The sequence below is a fragment of the Amblyomma maculatum genome, chromosome 1, assembly GCF_055883805.1.
Source record: "Amblyomma maculatum isolate TAMU_Amacu chromosome 1, ASM5588380v1, whole genome shotgun sequence".
In the NCBI taxonomy this organism is placed as follows: Eukaryota; Metazoa; Arthropoda; class Arachnida; order Ixodida; family Ixodidae; genus Amblyomma; species Amblyomma maculatum.
This window is the reverse complement of record NC_139344.1, coordinates 207,302,837-207,330,272: the sequence shown is the minus strand read 5'-3', so window position 1 is coordinate 207,330,272 and position 27,436 is coordinate 207,302,837. Positions and strand designations below refer to the sequence as shown.

Sequence of the window (27,436 nt, the reverse complement as noted above, 5' to 3'; positions counted from 1 at the left end):
ATGTAGCGTCAGCGTGCTATTGTGTACACAAAAACAAATTTGGATTGTGTACATATTGTTCTGTGCCTTTGCCCGGTTGTACATAATGGCTCAGCTTTCATATTTGCCTTAACATTTTAAAAGTTGGGGTGAATGTTCTCTGTGTATGGGAGGACAAATACTTGGGGAGACGTTTCGGCACCACCAAAGGGTTAACTTGATAGTGTGCATGATTTTCCGACAAGTCTGGCGACTTTTGGTGTGATGCCGAGGTTTAACTCCACTTAAGCATTTAAGAGAAGCAAAAGCAGTTTGACACGGTTCGGCATCGTTTTGCTTTACAGTTTGGCAGAGATTGACACAGAGTTTGCCAAACTGTTAAACAAGTATAGTTGATTTGGTCTTATTATTTAGTATATGTCAGTAATATCTGCGCAGCAGCAGTGCCTCAACAATGTGGCCAAACCATTTCTCAACACCTCTTCTCGGACTTTCATTTGCTTGGTTATCGAAAAGGTAACCGCACAAGTGTTGTCCGTGGCATGATCACAGACATGCGGGATCCGGACTGCTTGAAGCTGCAGGAGCAAGTTACGTATCACTTATTTAGGACTATGGGAGGAAAAATCTCAAAAGACTACAATGTAAATAGATATTATATAAAATGAGAATAATAATGCTTTGCAAGACCTCGCACACCCGTGCCACTCTGCACATTCGTATTATTTTGTTGAAGTGGGGCTGTAATGCTTGGTGCTCTTTCATTATAGCTTAAGAATCTATGCTGATGAGTATGTGCACAAATTTGGTTTTAATCGTTTAGAAAATTTTAGTGCGATTTTCAGCAAGATTCGTAGCATGATTTCCAAAATCTGAGACTGAAGAAGAGAAGTCAGCAGAGCTACGCACAGGCTCGAAAAAGACAGGGAACCCGTGCCCTCGCAACACAAATAAGCCACCAAGGCCACACAGCAACATGCGGAAACACAATGCAAAGTCTCCACTCGGCAGTCCTCACGGCTAAACAAAGCTTCTAGTTTCCACAAATTTACTGAATGGCTCTAAGCAGACTAGAGTCCCATTTCCCCACGTCCAGTGCTAAATCAGTGATCTTTCGTGTTTGCACATTTTCATTTTCCTTCTGTATCCACGCAGTTTCCTGTCAGTTTTTCGTCCACTATCATACTGCTGCGGTAAATACTGTTTACCTCCAGCACGACCAAAATGCTATAAAATAGTTTTGCATATAATATAGCAAATATTACAATTACCGACGCTTCTTATCACTGATGTTTTACTTAAGAAATTGTCGAGCACACAGGCAGAGCCTGCATGAATTCCTTAATTGTTTCAGGTTTATGTGTCCTAAACAGAGCAAACAAAAGACATGTTCAAAAACATACTTTTTTTCTGTACATAAAACAGACCGCCGGATGCTTCCTCCCTCCATCTATGTCCTTCTCCATCTGTGCTCGAATAACTAGAGACCCCCCGTCAAAGGAGCCAGACTTTAAGCACTGGTTATGAGTGCTGTAGAGACAGCATCAGCGCTGCATGACTTGAAGGCATAATGACCTCATAGGCATCTCACTTTTGCTTCAGCACGCGTCTTCTCTGATGAAATGGTTACGGTGTCCACCATCAAAACAGCCCGGAGCGAATTGGGAGGCACTTGATGCATGCTTTGCAGGCACCAGGGTGAACCACTGAAGATCATAGTTGGCGACTCACCTCCGGTTTAGTGCCATTGTCCGTGGTGGCCAGCCAATATGCACTAAAAGCATTCCATGCTTAAGATCTGCTCTCCCCAACACTGTCAACCTACCAAAGGCTACTGTGAAACGGGATATAGGATATTAGTTTTTTGCTTGCTGCCCAGCCATTAAAAAAGGATATGCCTTCCCATTGAACGAGCAGCAGCAGCGCAAGTAAACGGAACTTACGTGGCGGATCACGGAGGGTACAAAAGCCAGGTGAGCATGCTTTTCATGTGCTGGTGTGGCATGCTACAGACAGCAAAATCAGTTTAAGGGGTTTTATGTCCCAAAGCAACTCGGGCTTTTGTGGGACCCTGTAGTGGAGGGCTCTGGAAATTCTGACCACCTGAGGTTCTTTCTTTATACGTGCACTGACATCGTACAGTACACGGGTGCCTTGTTTTTCGCCTCCATCGAAAAGCTGCTGCGAAGGTCGGGATTCGATGACGCATCTCTGGGCACAAAAGTTGAGTGTCCCAACCACTGCACCATCCCGGCAGGGCCAGACAGCGAAATCATAGCATGGCTGCTGTTAGGGGCGCAGTGCTTTTGCCACTGCTGCTTATGCTATGCAGTTGCGCTGGAGCAAAGGCATTATCCGTGAAACCAAGCACCTGCCTTATTACCTCGTTTGCTTTGCTCTGTGGTGCGATCGCTCAAGAGACCTCTAGACATGACTGGCAGGGTTTGCCAACAGGGAGCCCACTTTTTGCCAGGCAAGAAAAAAATACAGCTACAAGCATGGCTTATCCACAATTGGGACAGTGGTGCAAAAGAAACCCAAACTAAACCGACACTGCAAAACAAAGCCTCACAGACACCAACGTAACTTTGGAAGTGTGCTTCCCAGTAAGTTTTGTGTTTCTGTCGCAGCTTCCAACTGTGCATGGGAATGACTAAATAAATGACTCAAAATCCTTTGCCAAAAAACATCCGCAGTGCAATTGGACACAATTTGCAGAAACTGAACATTTTTTTTTTTTTTTTTTAATACAGAACATGTCTAAATAACAAAAATGGCACAAAGAGCACACCAACATATACGACGGGACAGTTGGCTGACCTAAACAGCCATCCCAAAATTATCACAAGTTTTCACAGGCACCAAAAATCCCACTGCATAAAATGGGAGGAGAAAAAGCTTGTCCTGGTCCCTTAGCAATGGAAAAGCACCTTTATAAAGTAGTAGATACGACAACACATTCCGAGTTATATCACCATGAGCCTTTGCTGAAAAAAATACTACCTCGGTAAGAAACAAAATATAACAAACAAAAGTGGTTCAAGGACTAAGCGCACAGGTTGTGAACCAGAAAAACCAAAAATAAAAGCCTTTAAATGAGTTTTACAGAAAAGACAAAGCACAAGCCGCATGTGGCGATGATTCATGGCTGCATGCCGTGTGATGGCATCATGCAATGACCTGATACCCAGCAAACCACTGTCATCAGTCACATTGCTCAAGTCATGGGTTTGCAGAATATTTTGTTTATCACCTGGAAACAGCTCGTGAGACTAGTCAATTGCAGAAGGCTTTGTAGGTAACTTCCAATCTAGCCAGCTGTTTTGCTGGTAAAGCTTATTTTTCTCATACGATCTGAACTGTCTGAACCATAGTTCCGTGAAAGCATGGTGGGGATAACAGAAGAAAGTCTGTTGTGGTCAATATTATTCTGGAAAGGAGGTGTAGGAGGGACACCTCTTGCAAGTCTGCACTGCAAAATGCAGTTTGGCATCACTGCGCTCTGTCCCTAAGAAATGCAATGTGTTACCAGAACAGGTTTCATCAGCAATGTTATTGTACTTAATCCTATCTAGTCTTAAAACAGGGTGCTAGCACAATTATACTTCCCTGGTCCCACAAGGTGAGTAACCAAGGTGGCAGCTATAGAGAAATTCTGAAAACGCGTGACTATTGCTCAGTCCTGTACCTTCGTGTGGGTGGGCCTGCAGCACTGACAGCATTGCCATCATACAACGCAAAGCCAAGGAACATCGCCTTATGCGGGGACAGATTAAATGTAGGATATACAATAAAATAGTAATCAAATGAATATGAGAACGTTCCACAGAAAGCAGAAAACATCCTAAGCCAAACTACACATGAAATAAGCAGTCCAACTCAAGTTTGCAGTGGCACTCGCAAAAGCATTTGTTCATCCCTTTGCACTATGCAACCTCAAAGCATAATGTCTACAGCCATGCTGAGGTGACATTTTACATCTGAAGATTTAAGCTGCTCAGGCATCATGTTTTTGCGTGATGGCAGCTTTAAACATCCAACTCTTGAAAGGCTTCATTGAGCCACAAGTAAATAAGAAAATGCTGTAAGAAAAATATACTCTGTGGGAGCACAGCTTTGGCAGGCAGCTCCAACGTAACAAGTCATCATTTTCACAGTGACTATGCATTCAGCAAATTGCAAGGTACACTGAGGTGTCTACTGCACAAAAGGCAGTTAACAGGCACAGGATATTTCCTAGCCTCCATGACCAACATGTAGCAGTGCGTTGCACCATCGACACTCAGTGCATGGTTGGGGGTTCTCCAAGAAATGAAGTTAGAGGGGAATCTAAATTTATAGGAGGGGGTCGGAGATTCAGGGCAGAGGAAAAGCAGTAGTCGTTTTTGGTAGCAACAGTGTAAAGAAGAAACTGGCATAGACTAAGAGGGTGCCTTCCGAAAAACATGAGTGGTGTACACCTCCCTCCCAAGGGGTTGTGTAGGGAAATCATAGTGTATAGTCACTGCCTCTACTTCCTCACCAATCACCCCTTCAAATCCTTCAACCCTTCTCCCATAGTGCAGTCTAGGTTCTCACTATGAATGATTCATTTACTGTCATTACATCTTTGTAACCTGCTTCTCCAACCTGGATGAAAGTATGCACCTGATTCCTGTGAAGAATTCAATAGTAAAGCTTAATTAAATAATGAGCCCAGGCTATATATCTATATGTATGCTTATTAAGGTGGAATTCACACATGATAAAATACACACACACACATATATGTATATATATATATATATATATATATATATCCTGGTCCACAATGTTATTCTTAATATAAGAATACAGACATGATTAAACCATAATGCAGATAATATAACCAAAATATTAAAAGAGGTGCTTAACCACCCTTTTTGCGTGCTGAATAAACTGAGCATGCAAGGTACATTTCCACAATCCTGTCAGCAAGGCCAACTGTTGCCTTATGCAGCAGGCTGATGAAATTCAGAAAAAAAAAACAAAACAACAACAAAAAATAACAACAACATGAACTTGGCCCCCTTCTGCTTTGCACGCGATGTAATCCTTACCACATTCTGAAGTACTATGCGAGGTCTCACAGCACACTGACATCACAAGTGAATGGGCTGGCTAGAGAGGAGCGAGACATGAATGCATACTATGAGCAGCGAGAACAAAAACGCTGCAGAGGTAATGAATATGGCAACATTCAGAAACAAGCCATGTATGCTGCCAAGCAATGTGTTTGCAGTGGGCAGCTAATTACTCTCAAGTTACCAAGAGTGAAAGTTTACGAACAGAGAGAATAATCCACCAAAAAAAAACTAGGCACATTTTTTAACAAAGCTGTCTGCTGGGCTAGTTGGTATAGCATCCTAAAATTTGAAAGTGCTTGAAAAGACAAGGACAAAAGAAAAGGACTTGTCCCATCCTGTTCTCCATTTTTTCCATCCTTGTCTTTCCGAGCACTCTCAAATTTTAGGATACTGGGCATATTTGTTGGAAATAACTACCCCCAGGCAACCACACTGCAAAAACAGAACAGTATTATGTCTGGTGCACTACATAAAACACTTGCCTTTATCTCTTAACACTCCTATCAGATGGCACTCCTCAAAGGCAACCTTTTTCATCAAAGCAGCAATGATGCAGCTACACGGCGGAGATCAAAGGAGAAACGGCCGTTAAATTTTTGCACCCCTCGCTGTGAAATAAGATGGAAAAAGTGAGAGTTTTGAAATTGGGGTATTTTATTTATTTGTTCAACTTAAAAAATTACTTTATCTTTAGGGGTGTGCAAATACTGAAACTTTTTAGTACGGATCGAATACATGGGAAATAAATGCCATCGAATGTCGAACATCTCACGAGTGAAAAAAAAAGAAAGAAAAGAAAACATAGTTTATCTTGTTTATTTCAGAATTCGCAAGTTATTTGCAAACAAAATTAAGCTAGGATTGCAATGAGGAGTATACCCTACAGAAAAATCCAGTAGGATTACGCCTACCGGTTTTTTGTACAGAAAGGACCTGTATGAAACTGGGTGGAGCTGTCATATCACTGCTGAATACAATAATCTGTCAATAATTTGGCCTTCAAGGGACCAGAAAAAATTATTGAAATTAACTGAAAGCTTGAATTATCAAATGGGTCTAAAAAAACTGCTGAAAATAGTTTGCATCACAGTAATTTTATCTGATGAACACCTGCACGATCGTTGTTTGGATTTGAGGCGAAACCGAAGTGAGAACGAATTTTGTTCCTCACTTTGCCAACCGCTAAATTTTACACAGACTGTCAGTAAGGCCCTCCTCAGAAATTGGAGAAAACGGCCCCAGTACAAATGTCAGTTTTTAGAATACGAATCAAATAAACATATCCTATTTGTATTCGAAATTTTGAATGTTTATACAACCCTATCATCTTACTTTTTCCATAAAAGGTCTACCAACAACTTCTGTAATCAGTAACAACAGGCTTTATTTATCACCCCAGCCACAATGGACACTAAGAAGTTTCTAATACATTTTCAATAGATTCAGATCTGAACAAAACATATAAGCACCTGTCCAAAAAATAAAACCATGTGAGCATTCCTTGCATTTATAAGATGTCAAATACAGTTAGCTGATTCAATTTTCCCTTCTTTGCTTTGAATGCTTTTGTGCTGGATGGCACTGCAATCACTGGTTCTCTTTGAACCCAAAAGCAGCTCCTTTTGGGTTTAAAAAGTCTTGGATGCGTGCCTTTGCCTCAAAGCCTATATTGATAAAGGCACAACATTTGTGCCTAGTATAGCTGCGCACTGCTTGCCATTGAACTTAAGGACCTTATTCTCAAAAGCTTATGCCATGGCCGTGTGGCAAGGGTGTAACACCTATAAAAGCAAAACACGTGGCCTGAAGGCTTTGTTCAAAGATGTACATTTCATATAGGGCTCAAAAGCCAATTCAGCACAACTGAGTAAACAGAGTAGAGCCGAGAGTAAATTGAGTAAATTAGTGTAAATGCGTCAGTGCAAACATGGTGTCGCAATGTCAAATGTTCTGCTTTGAACACTTGTCATACATGCACAAGTAATGCAAGGAGTAATAAAATCAGTAACAAAAGGCAAACAAACACCACCACATCAGTAAACGATAAAAGCAACCATGAACAGTCATGGAGATTTGATGTACTTAAGCAAGTGACGTAGGCTAAGCACTTTGCTAGTACACTAAGTATAAGCTCGTATAACCATGACTACTTCTGTTCTGACGTAACAAACAAGTTCTGGCCCACCAAACAAAGTGACAATAGCTGTCTCTACACAGTCACAATTGAGCAGCTGCAATAAGTTACAACACAGAATCATCGACTACTCAAATGCTGCGGCACTTGGCATTTTGTAGTGGCACAGCATTTGCGTGTGTATATATGTGCAGGAGAGAAAAAAAATTCCAGGCTGCATAAATAGATAAAAACAGTATCAAAAACACATTTCAAGTACTTGTAAAACAGTCTAAGGCTTAAAATGCACCCATTTAGGCACAGTAATGTCTTATACAGGGGAGTGAGTGTCACAAGTTAGCACTATTCTGTACAGTACCCCATAAAAGAGCTGCACGCACCCAACATATAAAAAAAAAAAGAGAGAGTATGTGCTTATTCCAAATAAAAGTTTGCCTTTCCATTAAGTGCTGGCAAACAAAATCAATAGGCGGGTAATGAAATACATGGAGGGGCCTATCAGACATGTTCCAGTGACTGCCGAACGTTGAAGACGCACCTATCAGCATCTGAAGCCATGGCTTTCGGGACAAACATACCAGCAAGAAGCGACAGTGTTGCCCTGTGAGAATAAAAAAGTGACAACACAGTGCTATGCAGAAAAAAAAAAAATCCCACCCTAAGCCTGCCATTTTGTATGTTTACCATGGGTTCAAAACAGCAAATTCACTTTCAACGACCCCACTGCAATTAGAAGCCCTTGCTGCTATCCCAAAGGTGTGTATATTACTATGTGAAGTACTGTATTAATGAATGTTGATGAACTTACCAAAAGAGATAATCTTGTGGCACCACAGGCACTCCAAATGACAATATAGAAATTGCCGACACAATTACCTGGAAAAGATGAGGAAAAATATGGCAAAAGGCCATTGTAGATTCAATAAGCAAATGTTTACTCACTCTTACGGCTTAGGTGCAACAGAAAATTTTCATCCTGAAACTTTCAAACAAGGCAAACGACTACGAATCTAACTGATGCTAAATGCACCGTTCTTGCTTTCTTAAACATTGTGAAGTTGCAATAAACTCTTACACTGTTGTCACATAGCTTAATTACTACAAATTCACAGGATTATAATAACAGCACACACCAAAATCAGCCTGCAGAATGCAAATATTCATATTACTGTTAATCACAGCTACAGGAAGCATGGCTCTGTAATAAATAACCTACATGACAAAAACAAAACCAATCAAATGTTCAAGGGCAAAAAATACACACACACACACTCACAAAACGACCTGAGACACAGTTAAGTGGAGAGGAAGAGGGATAGAGGGAGATAGCCTCTCTCTCTAGAGAGACCATCTTCCTCCGAGAGTGTAGAGAAAGACACTCTTTTTCATCACTGACTATCATTATCTATCACTAAATAGAACTATCTGTCACTATATATCAGAATCCCACCGATATCCCGTGGAATCTCGCAGACAAATCTCGCACACACTTTCTGCAGATGCCACTCAAGAGCAGTTAACGGCCATCGCCGTAATAAGAATGACATGGAAATTCTGACACTAGCTCTACACTAATCAAAGCCTTGTGTTAAAAATATCTTAGGTATATTAATAATCTGTTAGGTAAGTACTGCTGATATTACACAAATAAATGTAAATACAGAGTCAAAAGTTTAGAGAACACAATATTACAGAAAAAAAATTAGCTGTGGTTTAGCTTGTGGTTAAACCTGGAGTTGCATGAGAGCTACCTGCATAGCTACGCTTAGGTTCAGCTTGAAAGTAAAGACATGGCTTTTGCACATAGCAGTTTACTTTATGATTTCAGCTTTACTTATGCCATAGGAAGCACTTTTGACCACTAAAGTGCGATGAGGCAAAAGCCTCTATCGCGCAGTGGTCCAAAGCCCTCCACTACAGCACCTCTTCCTCTCCGTTTTCAGTCCCACCTTCACGATGACGTGATAGCGTAAGCTACCAGTCAACATATAAAGCCCCGCTTTAACCGAGCCGTATGGACATGCCCGCGTGGCCTATGTGAATGCCTACGTAAATGCAAGGGTTTTGGCAGGCTGATTGTGATATCCTCCTCCCATACGAAAGGAGAGGCCCGAGTTGGCAGCTCCTCCCAAAAGTAATGTCAGGAAACGCTACGTCCAGTTAGTGATTGGCCATGTCAGCTGCCAGCTACCGCCTCCCACGACTTCTTCTTTCTTCACTCTTCGAACAGGCATGGACAGGCACTGAGCAAGCACGGACAGGCACAACGAAATGGCGAGACTGTGGCCAATGTAGCTCTCGCTACAAAAATTAAATTTCATCACCTGGCGCATCGGGTTTAACACCCGAAACTGACTCATGCTATGAAGGATGGCGCAGTGGAGGGCTCTAGATAATTTCGGCCATCGAGGGTTCTTTAACATGCACTGACATTGCACAGCACACTGGAACTCTTGAGCAGATTTATGGAGCTCAATATGGAATGCACTATTTATTTATTTACACTTCATTGGTAAACAACAATGATATAAACAATCAGAAAAAAAACACGGTATTCGAACAGCAAAAAGCGAAACAAACGAACAAAAACGCCAAAGAACTCATAAAAGCAATTGAATGGGAGGTAGCATCTACAGTACCAGGTTAGTTATAGAGTTTTTAAATAGTGTTGTGTCTCTTATGGATGTATAAGCTGAAGGCAGGTTATTCCATTCGTTACTTGTCTTAATGAAGAAATCATGTAAACATGTTGATGTTTGACAATGGGGTATGCTGACTTTATGAATATGATCACGACGAGAGGAAATAAACACAGCCGGGCGAACCCACATAGCGAAAAGAGTTGAATTATGGCAATATATTTTGTGAAATAAACATAAACAAGTGATCTTCCTACGGATTGATAGTGACGGTAAATTTACTCTGGTCTTCATTTGTGTTACACTGGCTGTTCGATAATAGTTGTTAAAAATGAAATGGACTGAACGATTTTGCACGGCTTCAAGCTTGTTGACTAGTGTTGTGTGGTATGGATCCCAAATCGAGGATGCATATTCTAGATGTGGGCGAACGTAGGTTTTATATAACTGTAGCTTTAAGGAAGGTGGTGCAAAGGAGAAGTTTCTTAGATATCCTTGTGTAGAATTAGCTTTGGATGTTAAGTACTCAATATGTTCTTTCCACGACAGATTTCTTATGTTGACGCCAAGGTAACGGTATGATGAGACAGATTCGAGAGCACTGTTATCAAGATAGTAGTTGTGACAATCTATGTTAGTACAAGAGATTCGCATAGCCTTGCATTTATTAGGGTTTAGCTGCATGCACCATGTGTTACACCACTGTGATATGCGATCTAGATCATCTTGAAGAAAAGCAGTGTCAGACTGGTTGGTTATTTTACGAAAAATGACATGACGTGACATCATACTGTGCACCGTTTAACCTTGAGCAATGCACCCTAGAGGCAAGAAATTAAATTTTTGCTGCCCAATTCACATCTCACAAACTTTCGACAGTGGGTGTAAACATGCACATATACCCACATATATAGTGAATATGCTGGTGTGAACACTAACAACATAAATAGGGGTTGGAGTTTTCGGTTTTTATTTCCTGAGAATTCGCCCGACTTTTTCCGGTGTTTATTTGCAAACACAACTTACGGTCTTTTTCGGTTAATATTATGTTATGTTAGACTGTTTTATGCACTTTTATTTATTGTACACTTGATCATATACACAGCTAAGCTCCTGAAAGAAAATGCTATTGCCGTGATGAAAATTAGCGTTATGACAAAACACATATGTGAAACATAAATTCACAAGTTTGACAAAGGAGTAACTTAAATAATATTTATTACAATCAAATTTGTGCATAAACCAAATCTCTTAAGAAACAAATGCGCTTCTCTCTGCTTGTGTCTGATAAGTGTCATGTGGCAAGAAACTGACTGGCTTTGGTCTTCGCGATTTCCTGAAAGCACCAATTGCGCTGCAAATACTCTGGCCTGTCCTTCGCCCCTCGAAGTGCCTGCCTTGCCGCAGGCACCCCTTCTCGGACGCTTGACATATTTATGAGCTTCCATTCTTTCCCCATTCATGAGGCCATTAACAATGCCTCAAAACCCTCAACTACTGTACTTAAACCAACGATTCCACTGTATCACATCATGCCCCTGCATTGAGCACTGTTGTAATTTTCTCAGTTTGTGGTGTGCATGAAAAAGTACTGACCTTTTTCGCTTTAAACCGAACCTCTTAAAATGCTTTCGGCATACCTTTACCGGTGTTTTTCGGTTTAAACCGAAAAGTCCAACCCCTAAACATAAGACAGCTATAAATTCAATAAAAGATAGGTTCTGAAATAATTACCTTAGCTAGGCCAATTTGATTGACGTTTGTCATTTCTAATGATAAAATCCTGGGGTGGAGTATTAACAGCAAACATCCCAAAACAGCACTGAAAAAGATAATATTTATTGAGCTAGCACCGGAACACACAGCACAAATGAAAAGAATATAAAATGAAGATAAAAACCTTGTAACAAATGACCAACAAAAACCAGTAGATGTAAGATATGGATATTGGAAAACCGCATGAAAATCACCTGCAAGAAAGTAACAGATATTAGAAGGAGGTTCCTAACACTTTATACCAAATAATGCATAGGCATATTAACACCAAGATGCTTACCCAAGAAATAACTTGCAGGCAGCAATAAAATAAAACTGAAATAAACAAACATTATATTGAACATCTGTACTGAAAATGATATTTAACAGTAATGGGAAAAAACACAGTACCACATAAGATACACAGCTCAAGAAACAAACCTTGCAGTGGCATATATGATCTGTCGGTTGAATGCACTGCAATAAACCAACGTTTCATTAAACAGCGAACATGCTTCAGCCATTAGCTACTGGCATTACTCAGTCTTAATGCAGACAGTCGAAGACTTTTCAGTTGAAAGGATAACACCTGAAACAGACAAGAAAACATTAGATCTCATGAAAAATATGAGTAATAAGAGTGCACTAAATTACTGTAGCAGAATTACTAACGATGAGAACTAAGAAAAGGAATAAACAAAACGCATGAAAAATCCAGCAGACTCTCTTTAAGATGAACATGAAGAAAGCAGACAATTTGTCCATATTATCAAAAGTTAATCTTAACAGATATGCCCCTACCCCTAAATCTTCGCCGCTATGGCTGAGAGTGGCGCTGGTGAACACTCTCAAGGTTCGTATACAGACAACATAAATACCCAAGCAAATAGCAGGGGGGACAGCGGCCGATGTAGCTCAGTTGGAAGAGCACCGGACGCGATATTCGGAGGTCGTGGGTTCGGTTCCCACCATCGGCACATTGTTTTTTCTTCTACTTTGTGTTTAATTATCTTTCCCCTAAACAGATTACATTACTAATTTCTGTGCTTATCCAAGTAAACATTAAAAAAAAAAGACATAAAGTACCATCCCCAACGCTTTCCTTGGCCTCGCCGACTGTTGGCTTCTTTCCTTTATATATATATATATATATATATATATATATATGATATCATTATCAGCGAAACTACAGACATGCCTTTGGCAGATGGTAGTTGGCAGCTGACATGGGCAAGTACTCAGTCTGTTGGGCTGCACGAGGTAATGAAACTACATGACATGGCTGCATTGGCACGAGCTGCCAACTTAGGCTTCTTTAAGATGAGGATTAAATCTTCCAGGACCCTTGGATCCGGAGTCAGACATGCTACTTCCAGGCCACAGAGGCACATTCGTCAGCTTGGTTAAAAGTGGGGTTAAACCTATGCTGGGCAGCATTTCACATACTGTGGTAGCTACATGTGCGAGTACATGCGAGCTAACAGAGGCACTAAATAAAAGGAATTCATGATTAAGTGTGTAGCAAATTGCGTGTACACAAACGATGATCTAGAAGAAGAGCCTAAGGCAGGAGCCGTTAACTGTTTTGGGACCACCCCAGAGGAAATTGCAAATGCTCAAATGCTAATTTCCACACAACGAAATAGGTAGCAGCATTAGGCAGACATCACGACAACTGTAGTTTCAACAATGTCAACAAAAATGACATTGAGCTCGTGCCAGGATGCGCTACAAATATGGTACCTTTTGCATGATTCCACTGTTTTTACCATGGATTTTTTTTATGGCAGCGTTAGCAAAGTGTGAGGATGCTTTGAGAGCTCCAACTTCAGCTCAGATGATAAATCAGTCAAACATCAGCCTGTGACTCAAAAAGCATACTTTCAGATTAACCTTGCTCTTGAGCAGTTACACATGCTCACTGTGTCTATTCACTATAATTTAAGCAACCCATGCTAGGGTTTCAGCAACAAGGCAAGCTCCAGTACATGAGCTTGCTCGTCCAAAACTTCCAACAAGTGTGGAGCTCTTTTTAACACACCAAATGCAACTTGAGCAACCAGCTTTCAGAGAACGTCTTCTAGAGCAGGTTTTCAATTTTGACAGTAAACTAGACTGCCCTCTGCCACCCTCTACAAAACGTGCCAGCCATAAACCACAAAAGGTCGAAAACACAAAAATCATAAGCTGTGCTATAAGCAGAGGAAGGCCCAACTGAAAACAAATGTTTTTATGCCTTAAACCATGTTGTTATAAGAATGGCACACCTTCAAAACGGACCTTGCCATATACCATATTTATATCTTGCTAATATGGCTTCACTGCATTTATTAGACTCCCGCGAGACGCCCAATAATCGCCATGGGAACTAATGGTGACCACTGCTTCTGAAAGCACTAAAGAAAGAAATCTGCAGATAGGTGCACGAAATTTTTACAATAAATGAGACAATGTAGCATTTTTTTTTTCTATGTCCCAAAATATTATTATTATGGTGTTTGAATTTTCAAGCCTTTTTCTTACTTTCTTGAGGTCTTTTACAGCAGGTTCTCAGAGTGAGCTTTTTTTTCATTCATAATGGTAAACAAAAATTTCGTATGTATTTGAAAGACAATCTAAAGAAATAAATTTTAGTATATTTCACAGCACAATCACGCAAATATTTCATTTAATAAAATTTTGTTTTCAAGACTTTTTAAAGCTGCCTGTTTTGCTCCATGGCATTGGAAGAATTAATGCCAAAGAAAAATATATACATAATCTAACCCACATTTTAAAATGTAAAGAAAGGAGTGGGGGGCATTATGTCACCCTTTGTAATTCTGATATTTTTATTTTTTTAAATTTTGCATGCATGTTTTTTCGACATTTCATAATTTTTTCCCCTAAAACTCAGAACTGAAATATATATATATTTTTTTCATGCAATAGAGCTAGAACAAATGTTGCTCATGTGTACAAAAGAGCACATAAATAGCTACATTTTTATATATTTTTCTGTCAGGGTTGGTTGAAGTTTGCACGTACAAAAAGAGATTTTCACCAGGTTCCTTTTCAGCACCGATATCTAAGATAATACGTGCTGCAACACCACGTCAGCTGAAATTAGGACCCCGGAGTGTTCATGCCCCATATCAACCAGCAGCTGCACTTGGTGCCACATGCACGAATTTCAATCTGGGAGAGGCAACGTGCGCCACGCAACACACACAATGACGAAACCTGACAATGTCAGATCTTTGCACCAGCACAGGTGCAATGGTGCCCTGCTTCTTCTGCACCAGCGAGAAAGTCTCTCCCCAAAAAAGCATGAATCTTAAAGGCTTCCTTGTAGTTTTGTGCGTAGGTGTGTAGCAGTTATTTTGTGAGGGTGTTTTTTTTTTTTTTTTTTCATGTAGTAGCAATTTATTATTGCGTCTTCTCTTAACAGTGCAGTGCAGATCTCCCTTGAGTGCTGCTGCATGAGGGCAATGTAATTTGCAGTTGCTGCTAAGTTCATCTTATCCAAAATTCATGTGAAACCTTTCACCTTCCGCAGATTGAATCCTATGGGAACCAATCAAATGGTCTCACACTGTTCACCTCCACCAAGAATTTGTTTCAACTAAGTTCGTCTTAATGGGAGTCTACTGTATTATTTTTACTCAAACCACAAACAAACCAGCCTCTTCAGCAAAGTTTCCAATACTTGCCTGCACAACAAATATGAAGCAACATCCACCACATTGCACTCCCAAATCCCTGAAAACAAACGAAAAATAAAACCAGAATAAGTGAGCAATTCACACCTCCTCTGCCTAGATAACTAGTCATATGATAAGGAAATGAAAGCTGAGAGTTTACCGGTTACGGTATTAGGTGGTTTGTCCAAAAGAAAGCTTGTAAAATAAAAACAGACAAGCCTGAACACGAAAATAAATAACAGCACAATGATAAGGAAAGACAATACATGGAATTTTAAATCCCAATGGAACGTAATGGTTTATAAGATGCCATAACAAAGAAGGGCCAACTTTTTACTTACTCTTGGAACAGTGGTAACAAGCATTATGCTGCTCACGGCAACTGAAGTAAATGCTACTATGTCCTTGGGGTTGGTGCTGAAGAAAACACTCTGTAAGAGTAGTATGTGAACTATTAGTTTTTTTTTTAATCTCAAGCAACCTTCCACTCACTAGACTGTGGTGAAATAAATCAAGTTACATGCAGTTCATATATAAGGCGTGACAAACAAAGCAATGAAAGAGCCTAATGTCAGCATTTTTGCCATTAACAAAAGCCATTATGCAAAATCATATGTAGTTTTTAATGACATGGGCTACATAACTAAGGGTTGAATTTTACACAGTTTTAAACCAATAAGAACTAATGAAAGTATGCCGAATTTAGTTTTCAAATTTCAGTTTTAACTGAAAAAGGTCACTGTTCTTGGCACACAAGGCATAGCCAGCTGGCTGCACCGCAGAGTATAAGTTCCGCACAGTCAAAGTTCAATATTAACTACGTAGGAAGGCCAGGGGCTTGGTGAAATGGTGGTATTGTTGAATGATCAGTGCAGCATGCAATTTGAGCTATTTCTCTCCTAAATTACACTCAGACAATGAAGCACCACCTTCTTGTACTTGCTTGCTAAGCACTGCTCATTGATTGTCATCATCCGCTTAGGAAAGTTAACAGTAAAATGTTAAATCGACTCCTGTTGGCTCGCAAATTTAGAAAAGCTGTAGTAGGAGTGAGGCTTTGGCTGGTGCCCATGTAAGTCTCATTAATTTGGACATAGGTTGGCTTGCAGCGGTTAATTTGGACGGGGGATCATGTCAAGGTGCGTTCTACAAAGCTAGCAATTGTCTGAATAGACCTTCCAGACCTGAATTGCTTGAAGCAGCGGTGCCCGCACACCTAAGGCATAGCGCCCTATGACAAGTGCAACAGCAATTGGAAGACCTCCATTGCCGATATATATAGCTAATCAGCATAGTTTCAGCTTCAATTTACTTAAAATCCTGCCACTGCCATCAGGCGAGTGCATCAGTCAGGCACGCCATTTTGGACACTGTGTTATGAGTCACTGGTCTTTTAGTTTTAATTTGGGATGGCATCACGCTGTTCTAATGCCAACACTTTTCTCTCTCTTGCATCCACATGCTTCCTTCTCTCTTCGATCTGCCAGATTCAAGAGCAGTGAGCAGTTTGGTGCAAGTTTTCAAAATTTTATCACAATGGTGCAGCTTTTCTGGCTTGGCACAAGGGTGGTGTCACTGCGCTTAATTTTAATGTCACATGTATAAATATCCATATTCCAAGCATTCATTAGATAAAATTACTACTATGATGCAAATGGTTTTTGGCAGGTTTTGGGGTCATTCGATAATTTGAACTTTTTGATAATTCGAACAATTGTTTTGGACCCCAGAAGGCTGAATTAACAATATTCACTGTAGTTAATGAAGCATGCTTATCAGTACCAGCAAGTATGATTATTAAGCATGTATGCTTTAAGTATGTAGGACAGTGACATGAAAACTTACATGGGTGTCATGAAAACGTATAATTTTCTGATTCCTGTAATGACTAAGTAGCATTTTCATCGCTCCCATCAATATACAGATCACCCTCTTGCTCAAACCAGTGTGACATCCAAACGATAACATGTCAGCCTAGTCCTTGGAACCCAACTTCCACTCACATTTTCTATGGCGAAAGCCTTACAAACCCCTTTATGGGAAAATCCGTTTGCCGTTGTCAACACACAGTGGCACCCACAAAGATAGCGTCACAATAACTGTTGTCTAGCCACTGAAGGGACCAGTGGGACAATAGCATGCGCAACAGATACCCTTGTGGCAGGGGCCCTGCCCTCCCTATAACCTCTAGCAAGTCATTTGCTCATATGGCATTAATAATGGACCTCCGTGTGGCACCAGATTTTCCCTCTTTCATATCAAAATCGCGACGCAAACATTCTTGACTCAGCGTTCCAGGTTGTATCATACCATTTCCCTTCACATCTAACATGTCTTTTAGTCAAGCTGGAGGCTGGTCTGCAACAGATATTCAAACTGACGACATATGTACCTCCAGGTGCTACTGTGCATGCAGTGGTGCACGTCACGCGAGCAAGCTTTTTCCTTCATACATGTAGGCAGACCTAAGTGCATCTAGTGAATTTTTTTTTGACAACAGAAATTCCTTGTACAAGCATGGCTTCATATACTACCATTTGCATGTAATTACTGACAATAAACCATTCATGCTGACCAAAATGATGAGACAAACTCTCTAAACGTCTTTCAATGACACAAGATTGCCACATTAAATCACCAAAATAAAGTCAGTAATTCATTCATCAAAAATACCATTTGCAAAAAGAAAACCTAAACCTGCACTTAAATATACAAAAAAGTCAACCAACTTTAATATAAAAACTAAAAATCTTCTATATATAACTATTGCTAAGCGTAGGAAATGTGTACAAGAAGCTACGTTTTGCTTCAATGCTAAAATATGGTAATTCAGATTTAAACATAACTGATCACTGAGCAAAGCAAAGAACGTAATGATCTAACCTGTCTGCCAAAGTCAAGATCCAAGCCACAGTGGACAAGAAGTAGGGAATTGTGGATGCCCAAGAATATGGACAAAGGCTATAAACAACAAAAAAGCACATCAAACACAGTAAAGAAGAATAGGATGCATTCAATAATAGAACAGGCTTCGACACAAATGAAAGTGCTCTATTTATACAAAGCTATGCAAGCCACTTTATAGCATATAGCAAATATGAAGGATATACTTTACATTCCAACAGTACTTCCAATGCACCAAAGTAGACACCAAAGTCAGTTCAGTTCAGTCGTTCAGTCGTGTCCGACTCTTCGTGACCCTATGGACCATGTCACGCCACGCTTTCCGGTCTCTCACTATCTTTCTAACATCACATAACTTCATCTGCAGTGCCTCGAGGATGCCATCTAACCATCGCGTTCGCTGCCTACCCCTTCTCCGGCGACCCTCAACCTTTCCCAACATCAAATCTTTCTCCAGCGACTCCTCTCTTCTCATCAGATAACCAAAGTAGCTGAGCTTTAACTTTAGAATTTGACCCTTCAATGAGCAGTCAGGGTTTATGGTCGACAATATCGACTGATTTGATCTTCTGGTAGTCCAAGGAACTCTCAAGAGTCTTCGCCAGCACCACAATTCAAATGCGTCAATTCTTCGGCGGTCAGCCTTTTTCACAGTACAACTCTCGCATCCATACATCCCAACTGGAAAGACCATAGCACGAGTTATACGGATCTTGGTTGGCAGACTAATGTCTCTGCTCTTTACTAAGCGGTCAAGGCTAACCATTGCTCTCTTTCCCAGAAGCAGGCGTCTCCTAATTTCATGGCTGCAGTCTCCTTCCGAGGTAATCTTGGAACCCAAGAAGAGAAAATCTGTCACAGCTTCCACTTCTTGTCCATTGATGGTCCAGGAATTGATAGGGCAAGACGCCATGATCTTTGTCTTTTTAATGTTCAGTTTAAGCCCAAACTTCTCACTCTCTTCTTGTACGCGCATCAGAAGTCTCTTGAGTTCCACTTCACTTTCTGCCATTAAAGTGGTATCATCCGCATATCTAAGGTTGTTGATACGTTTTCCAGCAATCTTCACTCCAGCTGAAGACTCGTCCAGACCGGCCTTTTTCATGATGCACTCTGCATATAGGTTAAATAGGCAGGGTGACAGTATGCAGCCTTGCCTCACTCCTTTCTTGATCGGAAACCAATCAGTAAGACCATGCCCAGTTCTGACTGTGGCCTCTTGCCCTTCATACAGGTTCCTGAGGAGACAGATGAGGTGAATTGGAACTCCCATCTTTTGGGGAGCTTGCCACAATCTGCTGTGATCTACGCAGTCAAACGCTTTCGCATAATCAATAAAGCAGAAGTAGGTGGGTTTCTGGAACTTTCTTGCTTTTTCCATGATCCAGCTAAGGTTGGCAATTTGGTCTCTAGTTCCTCTGCCCTTGCGAAACCCAGCTTGCACGTCCGGAAGCTCCCGATCCACATACTGCTGCAGCCTACCTTGGAGGATTTTCAACATCACCCTGCTGGCATGCAAAATAAGCGCGATCGTGCGGTAGTTGGAACGATGTTTGGCACTGCCTTTCTTTGGAATGGGGATGTAAACTGACCTCCTCCAATCCTGTGGCCACTGCAGGGTTGTCCAAATCTTCTGACATAATGTATGCAGAATGTAACAGCGTCATGGTTGCGGTTTTGAAGCAACTCAGCTGGAATGCCATCAATTCCGCTAGCTTTGTTCTTAGCAAGGCTGGCTAAGGCCCATTCAACTTCACTCTTCAGGATGCCCGGCTCGAGATCAGTAATCACAACTGTCTTATGTTGGGTTTGCACATTCGGGTCGTTCTTGTACAGTTCTTCTGTGTATTCCTGCCACCTCTTCTTTATCTCTGAGGTTTCAGTAAGGTCCTTGCCTCATTTGTCCTTTATCACGCACAGCTTAGCACAGAAGCTTCCTTTGATATCTTTGATTGTCTTATACAGAGCTCTTGTGTTCCTTAATTGGCTGTTGTCCTCAACTGCTTGGCACTGTATGTTCAGGAAGGCATTCTTATCTCTCCTTGCTATTTTCTGAAAATCCGCATCGAGAACCTTGTATCTTTCTCTTTCCCCATAATTTTTGCCATCCTCCTTTCCTCAGCTATTTGCAAAGCCTCTTCAGATAACCAGTTTGCTTTCTTGCATTTCTTTTGCTTTGGAACTACCTTAGTAGCAACTCCTTGTATTATATCACGAACATCAGTCCACATCTCTTCGGGCTCTCTGTCTTCTAGATCTAATTCTTGAAATCGATTTCTCACTTCCACAGCATATTCTAATGGAATTTGATCCAGATCACACCTGAAAGGCCTTCTAGTTTTCTGCGTTTTCCTCAATCGAAGCTTAATTTTAGCAACAAGAAGCTGATGATCGGTGCCACAATCGGCCCCAGGCCTTGTTTTTACTGCTTGTATAGCGCTTCTCCATCTCTGCCGGCAAATAATATAATCGATCTGATTCCTGTACAGACCGTCCGGTGAAGTCCATGTGTACAGGCGCCTCTTGTGCTGTTGAAAATGAGTATTCGCTATGGTCAGGTTGTTTTCTTGACAAAACTCTACTAGCCTCTGCCCAGCTTCATTTGGCTCGCCAAGACCGAACTTGCCTATAATTCCGGATATTTCTTCACTCCCGACCTTAGCATTCCAGTCTCCTATGAGAAAAACGACGTCTGATGATGGGGTGTGGTCTAAAAGGCATTGTAGGTCCGCATAAAATCTCTCAAAGTCAGCTTCTTCAGCAGTAGTGGTCGGTGCATAGACTTGGATAACTGTTATGTTGAAAGGGTGACCTTGGATTCGAAGTGAAATCATTCGGTCGTTTTTGGGGTTGTACCCTAGCACTGCTTCGCCCATTCTTCTGTTTACTATGAGAGCGACCCCATTCCTTCTCTTGGATTCGTGCCCACAATAAAAGACATAATGGTCGCTGGAGTTAAATTCTCCCATTCCGGTCCACTTGAGCTCGCTGATACCCAAGATATCAATGTTCAATCTGTCCATTTCTCGCTTGACGACATCCAGTTTACCTTGCGTCATAGATCTTACATTCCATGTTGCTATTTGATATATCTCCTTGCAACACCGGACTTTCCGGTAGCTTCCCGACACATCCACAACTGAGCGTCCTTTTGGCTTTAGCCCAGCCGCTTCATTCGTCCTGGAGCTACTAGGAATCGCCCTTTGTTCATCCCCAGTAACATGTGGGACGCCTTCCAACCTGGGGAGCTCATCTTCCAGCGCCATACCTTTAATGGTATTGTGACTGGCCATAGGGTTTTCTTGGCAGGAAATACTGGAGTGGGTTGCCATTACCTTCTCCAGTGAATCACTATTTGTCAGAACTTTCTGCCGTGACCTGTCTATCTTGGGTGGCCCTACACAGCAGAGCTCACGACTTCATCGAGTTTCGCAAGCCCCTCCGCCACGACAAGGCAGTGATCCATGAAGGGGAGACACCAAAGTAGACACACTTAATTATCAGAACCAAAAAAATAAAACCTCCACCTTCATATTTACATGATGGCCCAGCAATAATCTTTGTTTGAGTTTGAGTCAAATCATATGCTCATTAACTAACAGATCAGTACTTACAACATCACAGCTCAAAACCAACACTGTGAACAGTTGACAGTTTTGATGTCAAAGTTTTCCTTAAACTAGTAAATGAACGTAGCACAACATCACACAGACTTAAGAAGCATTGCAGGTGAGGCAGAATAAGTGTAGTGAAACCGATGAAAAACTTACGTTTTAACAAAACAAGAAAAAAAAGCACCAATCAGACACCGACCGACGCATCTAATTAGCAGCAAGTACTGATTCAAAAAGAATATTTGCCAGGTTATGTTTTGAAATAATAGCTACTGCTCATGTATTTTTGTGTTAATACCACTCAAGTTATGTAAAAAAATTGTAACATTTTTCTTTACAATACTGGACAGATAAGTCATAGTGAAAAATGGCAATTTTATAAAATCTAAGATATCCAAGGCTGCTACTCACAAGAACAGTAAGGGCCCGAGAACCAGCATATATGCTGAGTGTATAATATGGTATTGTTTTCCATATGTACTGAAATGTCAATCTGGAAAAAAAAAAAAAAGAACTATATAGGGATTGGTAGGATAAGTAGCACTAAGGTGAATGAGAATGAAGCCTAAGCCCATTGTCTATGCGCACAATCCTGAAGTGCAAACCAAACATTTTTTGCTCACACTACGCAAACCTGGGGGAAAAAATTAAATTGATTTGGCACTTTCTTCATTATTAGTAGGAATTGACAAATCAGTTTCAATAAAAAAAAAATAAAAGAATGTCAAATAAAATTTTTGAAACTTGCTTTTAACAAAAACAATCGAAAATGGTCAGTATCTTTGACATGCAAGCTGCAGCTCTAGCTATCAATTACAAGTTGCACTTAGTCAAAGGAATCAAGGTCATATACTCTGTCATGCCCCTAATTTTCCGCATATATAGAGTATAAAACCAGGGGCATAGAGGAACTAAGTACCTCTTTAGGCAACAGTCCTGTGCTCTGAGTTACTGTTTCACTACTTAGCATGCCTCTGGAGACTCTACCTCATGCCCAAACGTCACCTCTTAGCATAGTGCTGTTCACTCTCATCACTCGCTTATGCAGTTACTTGATTAAGAATGCTCTCTGCGTGGAATAGCATTTGAAACTATAGACCACTTTACGAAACTAGAAGAAACCGGTTTGACTGGGCTGTTAAGGGGGAAGTCGTCAACACTTTCCTGTGCTACAAGAGCAGCCCAGCTCCCCAATATGGCAGCGCCCTTCACCCCTTTATAAAATCGTGTATACTCCTTCTCACAAGCAGCTTGTAGCACTGTGGAAGTTATCGGCAACCAGAGCTAATCTTGATCGCTCAATACGTAATTACGCTACTATGCGCACGTCACCCTATTTTGACAGATGGATCTATATATGCCATAAGCAGTGCACTAGTATTTACTAGTATATTCAACAAATGACTGAGAGGCAACACAGCTGGCACAGTCAACGACCTGCTGAAGAATGGCAGTCCTTAACTACTTCGCAGCAGCCCTTTGCAAAGTTCTGCCAGTGCAAGCTTTGTCTGCTGATTTCACCAGTGACTGGAAAGCTTTGCATACTTTAAAAATACCTATCCAAACTATGTTTTCAATTGCTGTATTTTGTTTTAAAAATATGCCTTCACTGTTGAAATGAGGGACTATTTCTGTGTTGCTGCACCATTATTGGATGACAAAGCTCTACCTTCCACAGTGCTGCAAACAGCTCGCTTGGTTTAGTAGATAAGGTTTAATGTCCCAAAGCGACTAAGGCTATGAGAGACTCTGTAGTAGAAGGCTCCGGAAATTCTGACCATCTGAGGTTCTTTTAACATGCACTGGCATCGTACAGTACACGGGCACCTTGCTTTTCGCCTCCATCGAAGAGCGGCCGCCATGGGCAAACAGCTTGCAAGACAGCGTGTATGCATAAGTGTCACAATAAAGTGTCATGCCCTGGTTACAGTGACATATATCCAAATGGCTTTTCATCATTTAAGTCAACATGCAGACCATGCGATGCACTGCCCTTCTGCTCACCCTAGTACAAACACTGAGCGATAACACAGCAACCCACCTTTCAGACAATTCCACTTGCATTTTTTTCTAACAGTTCGATCAGCTAACTTACATAACTTTCTATTGGAGAGGGCACTTCCTTCTACAAGCACAGCTATAAGCACTTTACCAGTAACTAACGACTGAATGCTCAGGTGGGCAAAAAACAAAAATAAAAACTAAGTGGCTTTTGACTACAGGGATACCACACCACACATGACACACAAAAAAAAATAAAAAATAAAAAGCTATTGACCCCCCCCTCCAAAAAAAAAAAAGAAAAAAAGACCAGCATTGTGAGATAAATATAAAAAAAGCCTGCCAAAATTTTAAAAGCTAGGAACCAGCAAACCTGACCCCTAACTATAAGGCAAACCGATCATATCAGAAAACCAGATTAAAGCAGCAATGAGGAGACTCAAGCTGGTTTATCAGTGCCTCATCAGCAGTGTCTTTATCGACACTGCTTTCAAGGAAAATGAAGCTCCTATCAGCTAGAAAACAGCAAGAAACAAAAGGTAGGCACTGCCACCACCAAGCAGTTCCTGCAAGTGACATCAGATGAGACTTTGTTCAACAAAACAGACCATTAAAGATTACTTGGACAAATATTAAGGTAACTTCATACGGCTACCGCTTGTACATTTTTATCCCAAAGGAAAGACAAAAGCAAAACCTGAACATGGAAAATGAAAGTAAATTTACGGCTCTCAATGTCATTGCCTACAATGCGAGTTTGAGTGTTGTGGAAAAGAAGCCCCAGCTATAATGCTTTACTAACAACAAATACACTTTACAATTGCCTTCAATGTCCCTATAAGGTAAAGGGCAATGCATCCATTTAAGGTAACCCAGGATGCAGAAAAAGGAACTGAATTTGTTTTGTTTCTAAATGTTCAGGTGAAATAGACTCCTGAGGTGCAGGGAGCAAACAAAAAAAAAGCTTACGAGCTAAAAGAAATTTGCCATGCACAGCAACTCCTAAAGCCTCTGCTACAGCGTGAAGGGGAGGTTTAGGGTTCCACTCCAAAGGCCAGTGGTTGAAAGCAAAAAATTGAGCCTCACAACGAAATGATTAACTAACATAGCCAATGCGCCAGCTCTCATTGCACAGTTGGAATTCATTACAATCCTCAGAAGTGCTGCTGTGCGTTAAGAAAATAAAGTCATAATTAGCATATAGTTCATTTAGCAAAAGAAATGAAATCATTCTCCAGCTATGCAGTGAGTTCATCTGAGCATACATGGAGGCTCCTTTGAAAATTGATGTGATAAAGCTTTGAAATGTATTCAGTTTATCAGAAGCTCAACTTCAAGCAGATGGCTCAAATATTAAAGGAGTATAGACACCAAACTTTGCTTGTGATGTTATCACTGCTTGTTTACTTGTGATTTCTGTTCCTAAGGCACGCTGGCTTCAGCATTGTAATGAATCCAAATGACAAAAGGAGTGATATCACAGTTTTTTCATCCCTCATGTGACCTACGCTTATCTTTGACATCATAGCCATTGCTCGGCTGTTGAAACCAAAACAGGTTAGAAAAGAAATTTGATTGTAAATTATTTAGCTATCGTAGGCAAATAACAAGTGGTGGTCAATGTATAACAATGTCCTACACATCATTAGAAAAACCAAAAAATGCAACCAAGAACTAGGTGTCCATACTCCTTGAAGTTCAACTTTTTGGTCCATGACCCCTTTCCCAAGCATTTCACCCCAGAAGAGCCGAGCACCAGCTTGGGGGAAATCTTGTACCCACTGAAAAGCCGGTGGGTACCTGGCGGCACAAGGGATCGAACCTGGAACCTTCCGAATGCGAAGGGGATGCTCTACCACAAGGCCACTGCATCCAGTTTTCTTCCAGGACATCCCAGCTATATGCAACCAATGTTTTAAAACACTGTGTGCTAGCCCCATGAATATAACTGAACACTGTCGAGTCATGTGACCTAGTTTAATAAATTTTATTTATTCTTTAACTTTATTAATGAGTAACAACACATTAGATGCTATTTAATTATTGGCTCCAGGAACAAAATTTCAATATCGAAGTCTTAAATCGTTAAAAAAAAAGCTGACCGAAATGTTTGCATCAAACTACCGTTTATGTAAACGAGATTTTTTTATATATGATAACTCACATAATAAAAAAAACCTTTTCCAGTCAGAGTGGTGCCATTTCAGCATCCCAAGATGTATCTCAAAGAATACGGTAATCCGCTTTTCTCCGAAGTGATCTCCTATTTGGGGCATTGTGTGTACTGGGTGGGAGATGAGCCAGCAGCTTGCAATGTTATACCTTTTTCTGAAGGCTATTAAATTAAGCTATGCATACCATTTATTACGATACAAATACATCACCACTAGATGTTCTTCAAGATGATGCGCATCTTTTGAAGTTGTACTTCCCTCCTTGAGCCAATAATTAAAAAGTTAGCTTACTGGTCTCAACCAAGGAGATTATAAAAAACTACTGGAGTGGAAGTCGCCTATACCAGCCAATGGGCTCGGGTGAAACCTGCAGCGGCTATCTTGAGAGGGGCAAGAAAAGGACTGACAAGCACTTAAGAGAGCTGTTTGCAGATGTTGCCAGTGTGTTCCAAGTGCTTAAAAAGAGTTTTAATTCCTGGTTCAATACTGTAGGCTATCAGGCTAGCCATACTGGACGTCTCCTAATAGATTTGAACCTTTTGGATTTTTAAACATCTTGATGATATCCAAGTACTAGGGGGCTTTTAGCTCTACTCAGTGCAAAAGTCACAGCTCAACCTTAATGTAAAATCTTTGAGTCACGCCATAGCGATGCAAGTGTTATATAGTTGTGTAGCTTATGTCGAGTATAATAGCACTGGATTAATTTTGAATTAAGTAAATAAATTCTATCCAACTTTGGATATTATACAATATCGAGTAATATATGGTTAGCTTATGCTAAGTATAATTGCACTAGACTACCTGCATGTCATAATTAATTACTGCTAATTCTTTAATTAGAACAAAATTTGAAATTATATTACAGCTTCAGCTCTTACATCCTTGAATAGCTTATGCCAAGTATAATAGCACTGGACCACTGACACGACATAATTAACAACTGCTACTTGGTTAATTTTGAGATCATGCTATAATTTCAAGTCATATGTTATTTCTTAGCTTATATCGAGTCCAGTTGCACTAAACTAATGTCAGTGCACTACACTAAGGTACTAACTTCTGTTGATTAGTAATTCTGATTAAAATTCAACGATGCATGACTTAGTCATGCATCGTTGTAATGGTTTCAATAAATAGATTCCAAAATCAAATGCTCAGCAGCGCAAAAGCCATGTAAAAGAGAGCTAATGACCGTCTAACTCGGCCAGACAGTCATTCTTTTTCCATTTTTAGCAGCCCCAGTATGTAGCTTCCTCGAACAAAATCCAGCCCATGACCTTAGGATTAGCAAGGCCCAATGCGGCTGGATTTACAAGCTCCCTTTAAAGCTTAAAATATACCTAGCCCCAGCCTAAAGTAGAAAATAATATGCACAGCAATTTGTGTTTCTTCATATTCTTTAATACACTTTCTTGAGGTGTAGAAACGAACAGTCAAGTAAATTA

General features: G+C 40.6%; 1 protein-coding gene across 3 annotated transcripts in view; it reads right to left on the bottom strand.

Annotated features, from left to right (window-relative positions):
* Positions 1–387: 387 nt before the first annotated feature.
* The window catches only part of LOC146205444 (UDP-N-acetylglucosamine transporter SLC35D4 homolog), a 33,330-nt gene continuing 6,281 nt past the window's right edge, over positions 388–27,436 (bottom strand). For 2 of the 3 annotated variants that reach the window (XM_084590122.1, XM_084590124.1), the window contains 11 exons: positions 22,225–22,306; positions 18,179–18,256; positions 15,637–15,726; positions 15,305–15,353; positions 12,153–12,201; positions 12,054–12,089; positions 11,914–11,948; positions 11,758–11,827; positions 11,592–11,679; positions 8,027–8,094; positions 4,971–7,819 (listed from right to left, as the gene is read on the bottom strand). In XM_084590122.1, the coding sequence (XP_084446248.1) occupies positions 7,717–7,819; positions 8,027–8,094; positions 11,592–11,679; positions 11,758–11,827; positions 11,914–11,948; positions 12,054–12,089; positions 12,153–12,201; positions 15,305–15,353; positions 15,637–15,726; positions 18,179–18,256; positions 22,225–22,306 (748 nt within the window). In that variant the 3' untranslated portion in view covers positions 4,971–7,716. Of the gene's footprint in view, positions 558–4,970; positions 7,820–8,026; positions 8,095–11,591; positions 11,680–11,757; positions 11,828–11,913; positions 11,949–12,053; positions 12,090–12,152; positions 12,202–15,304; positions 15,354–15,636; positions 15,727–18,178; positions 18,257–22,224; positions 22,307–27,436 lie in introns of those variants that run through there. The other variant, XM_084590123.1, reaches the window with a different exon arrangement.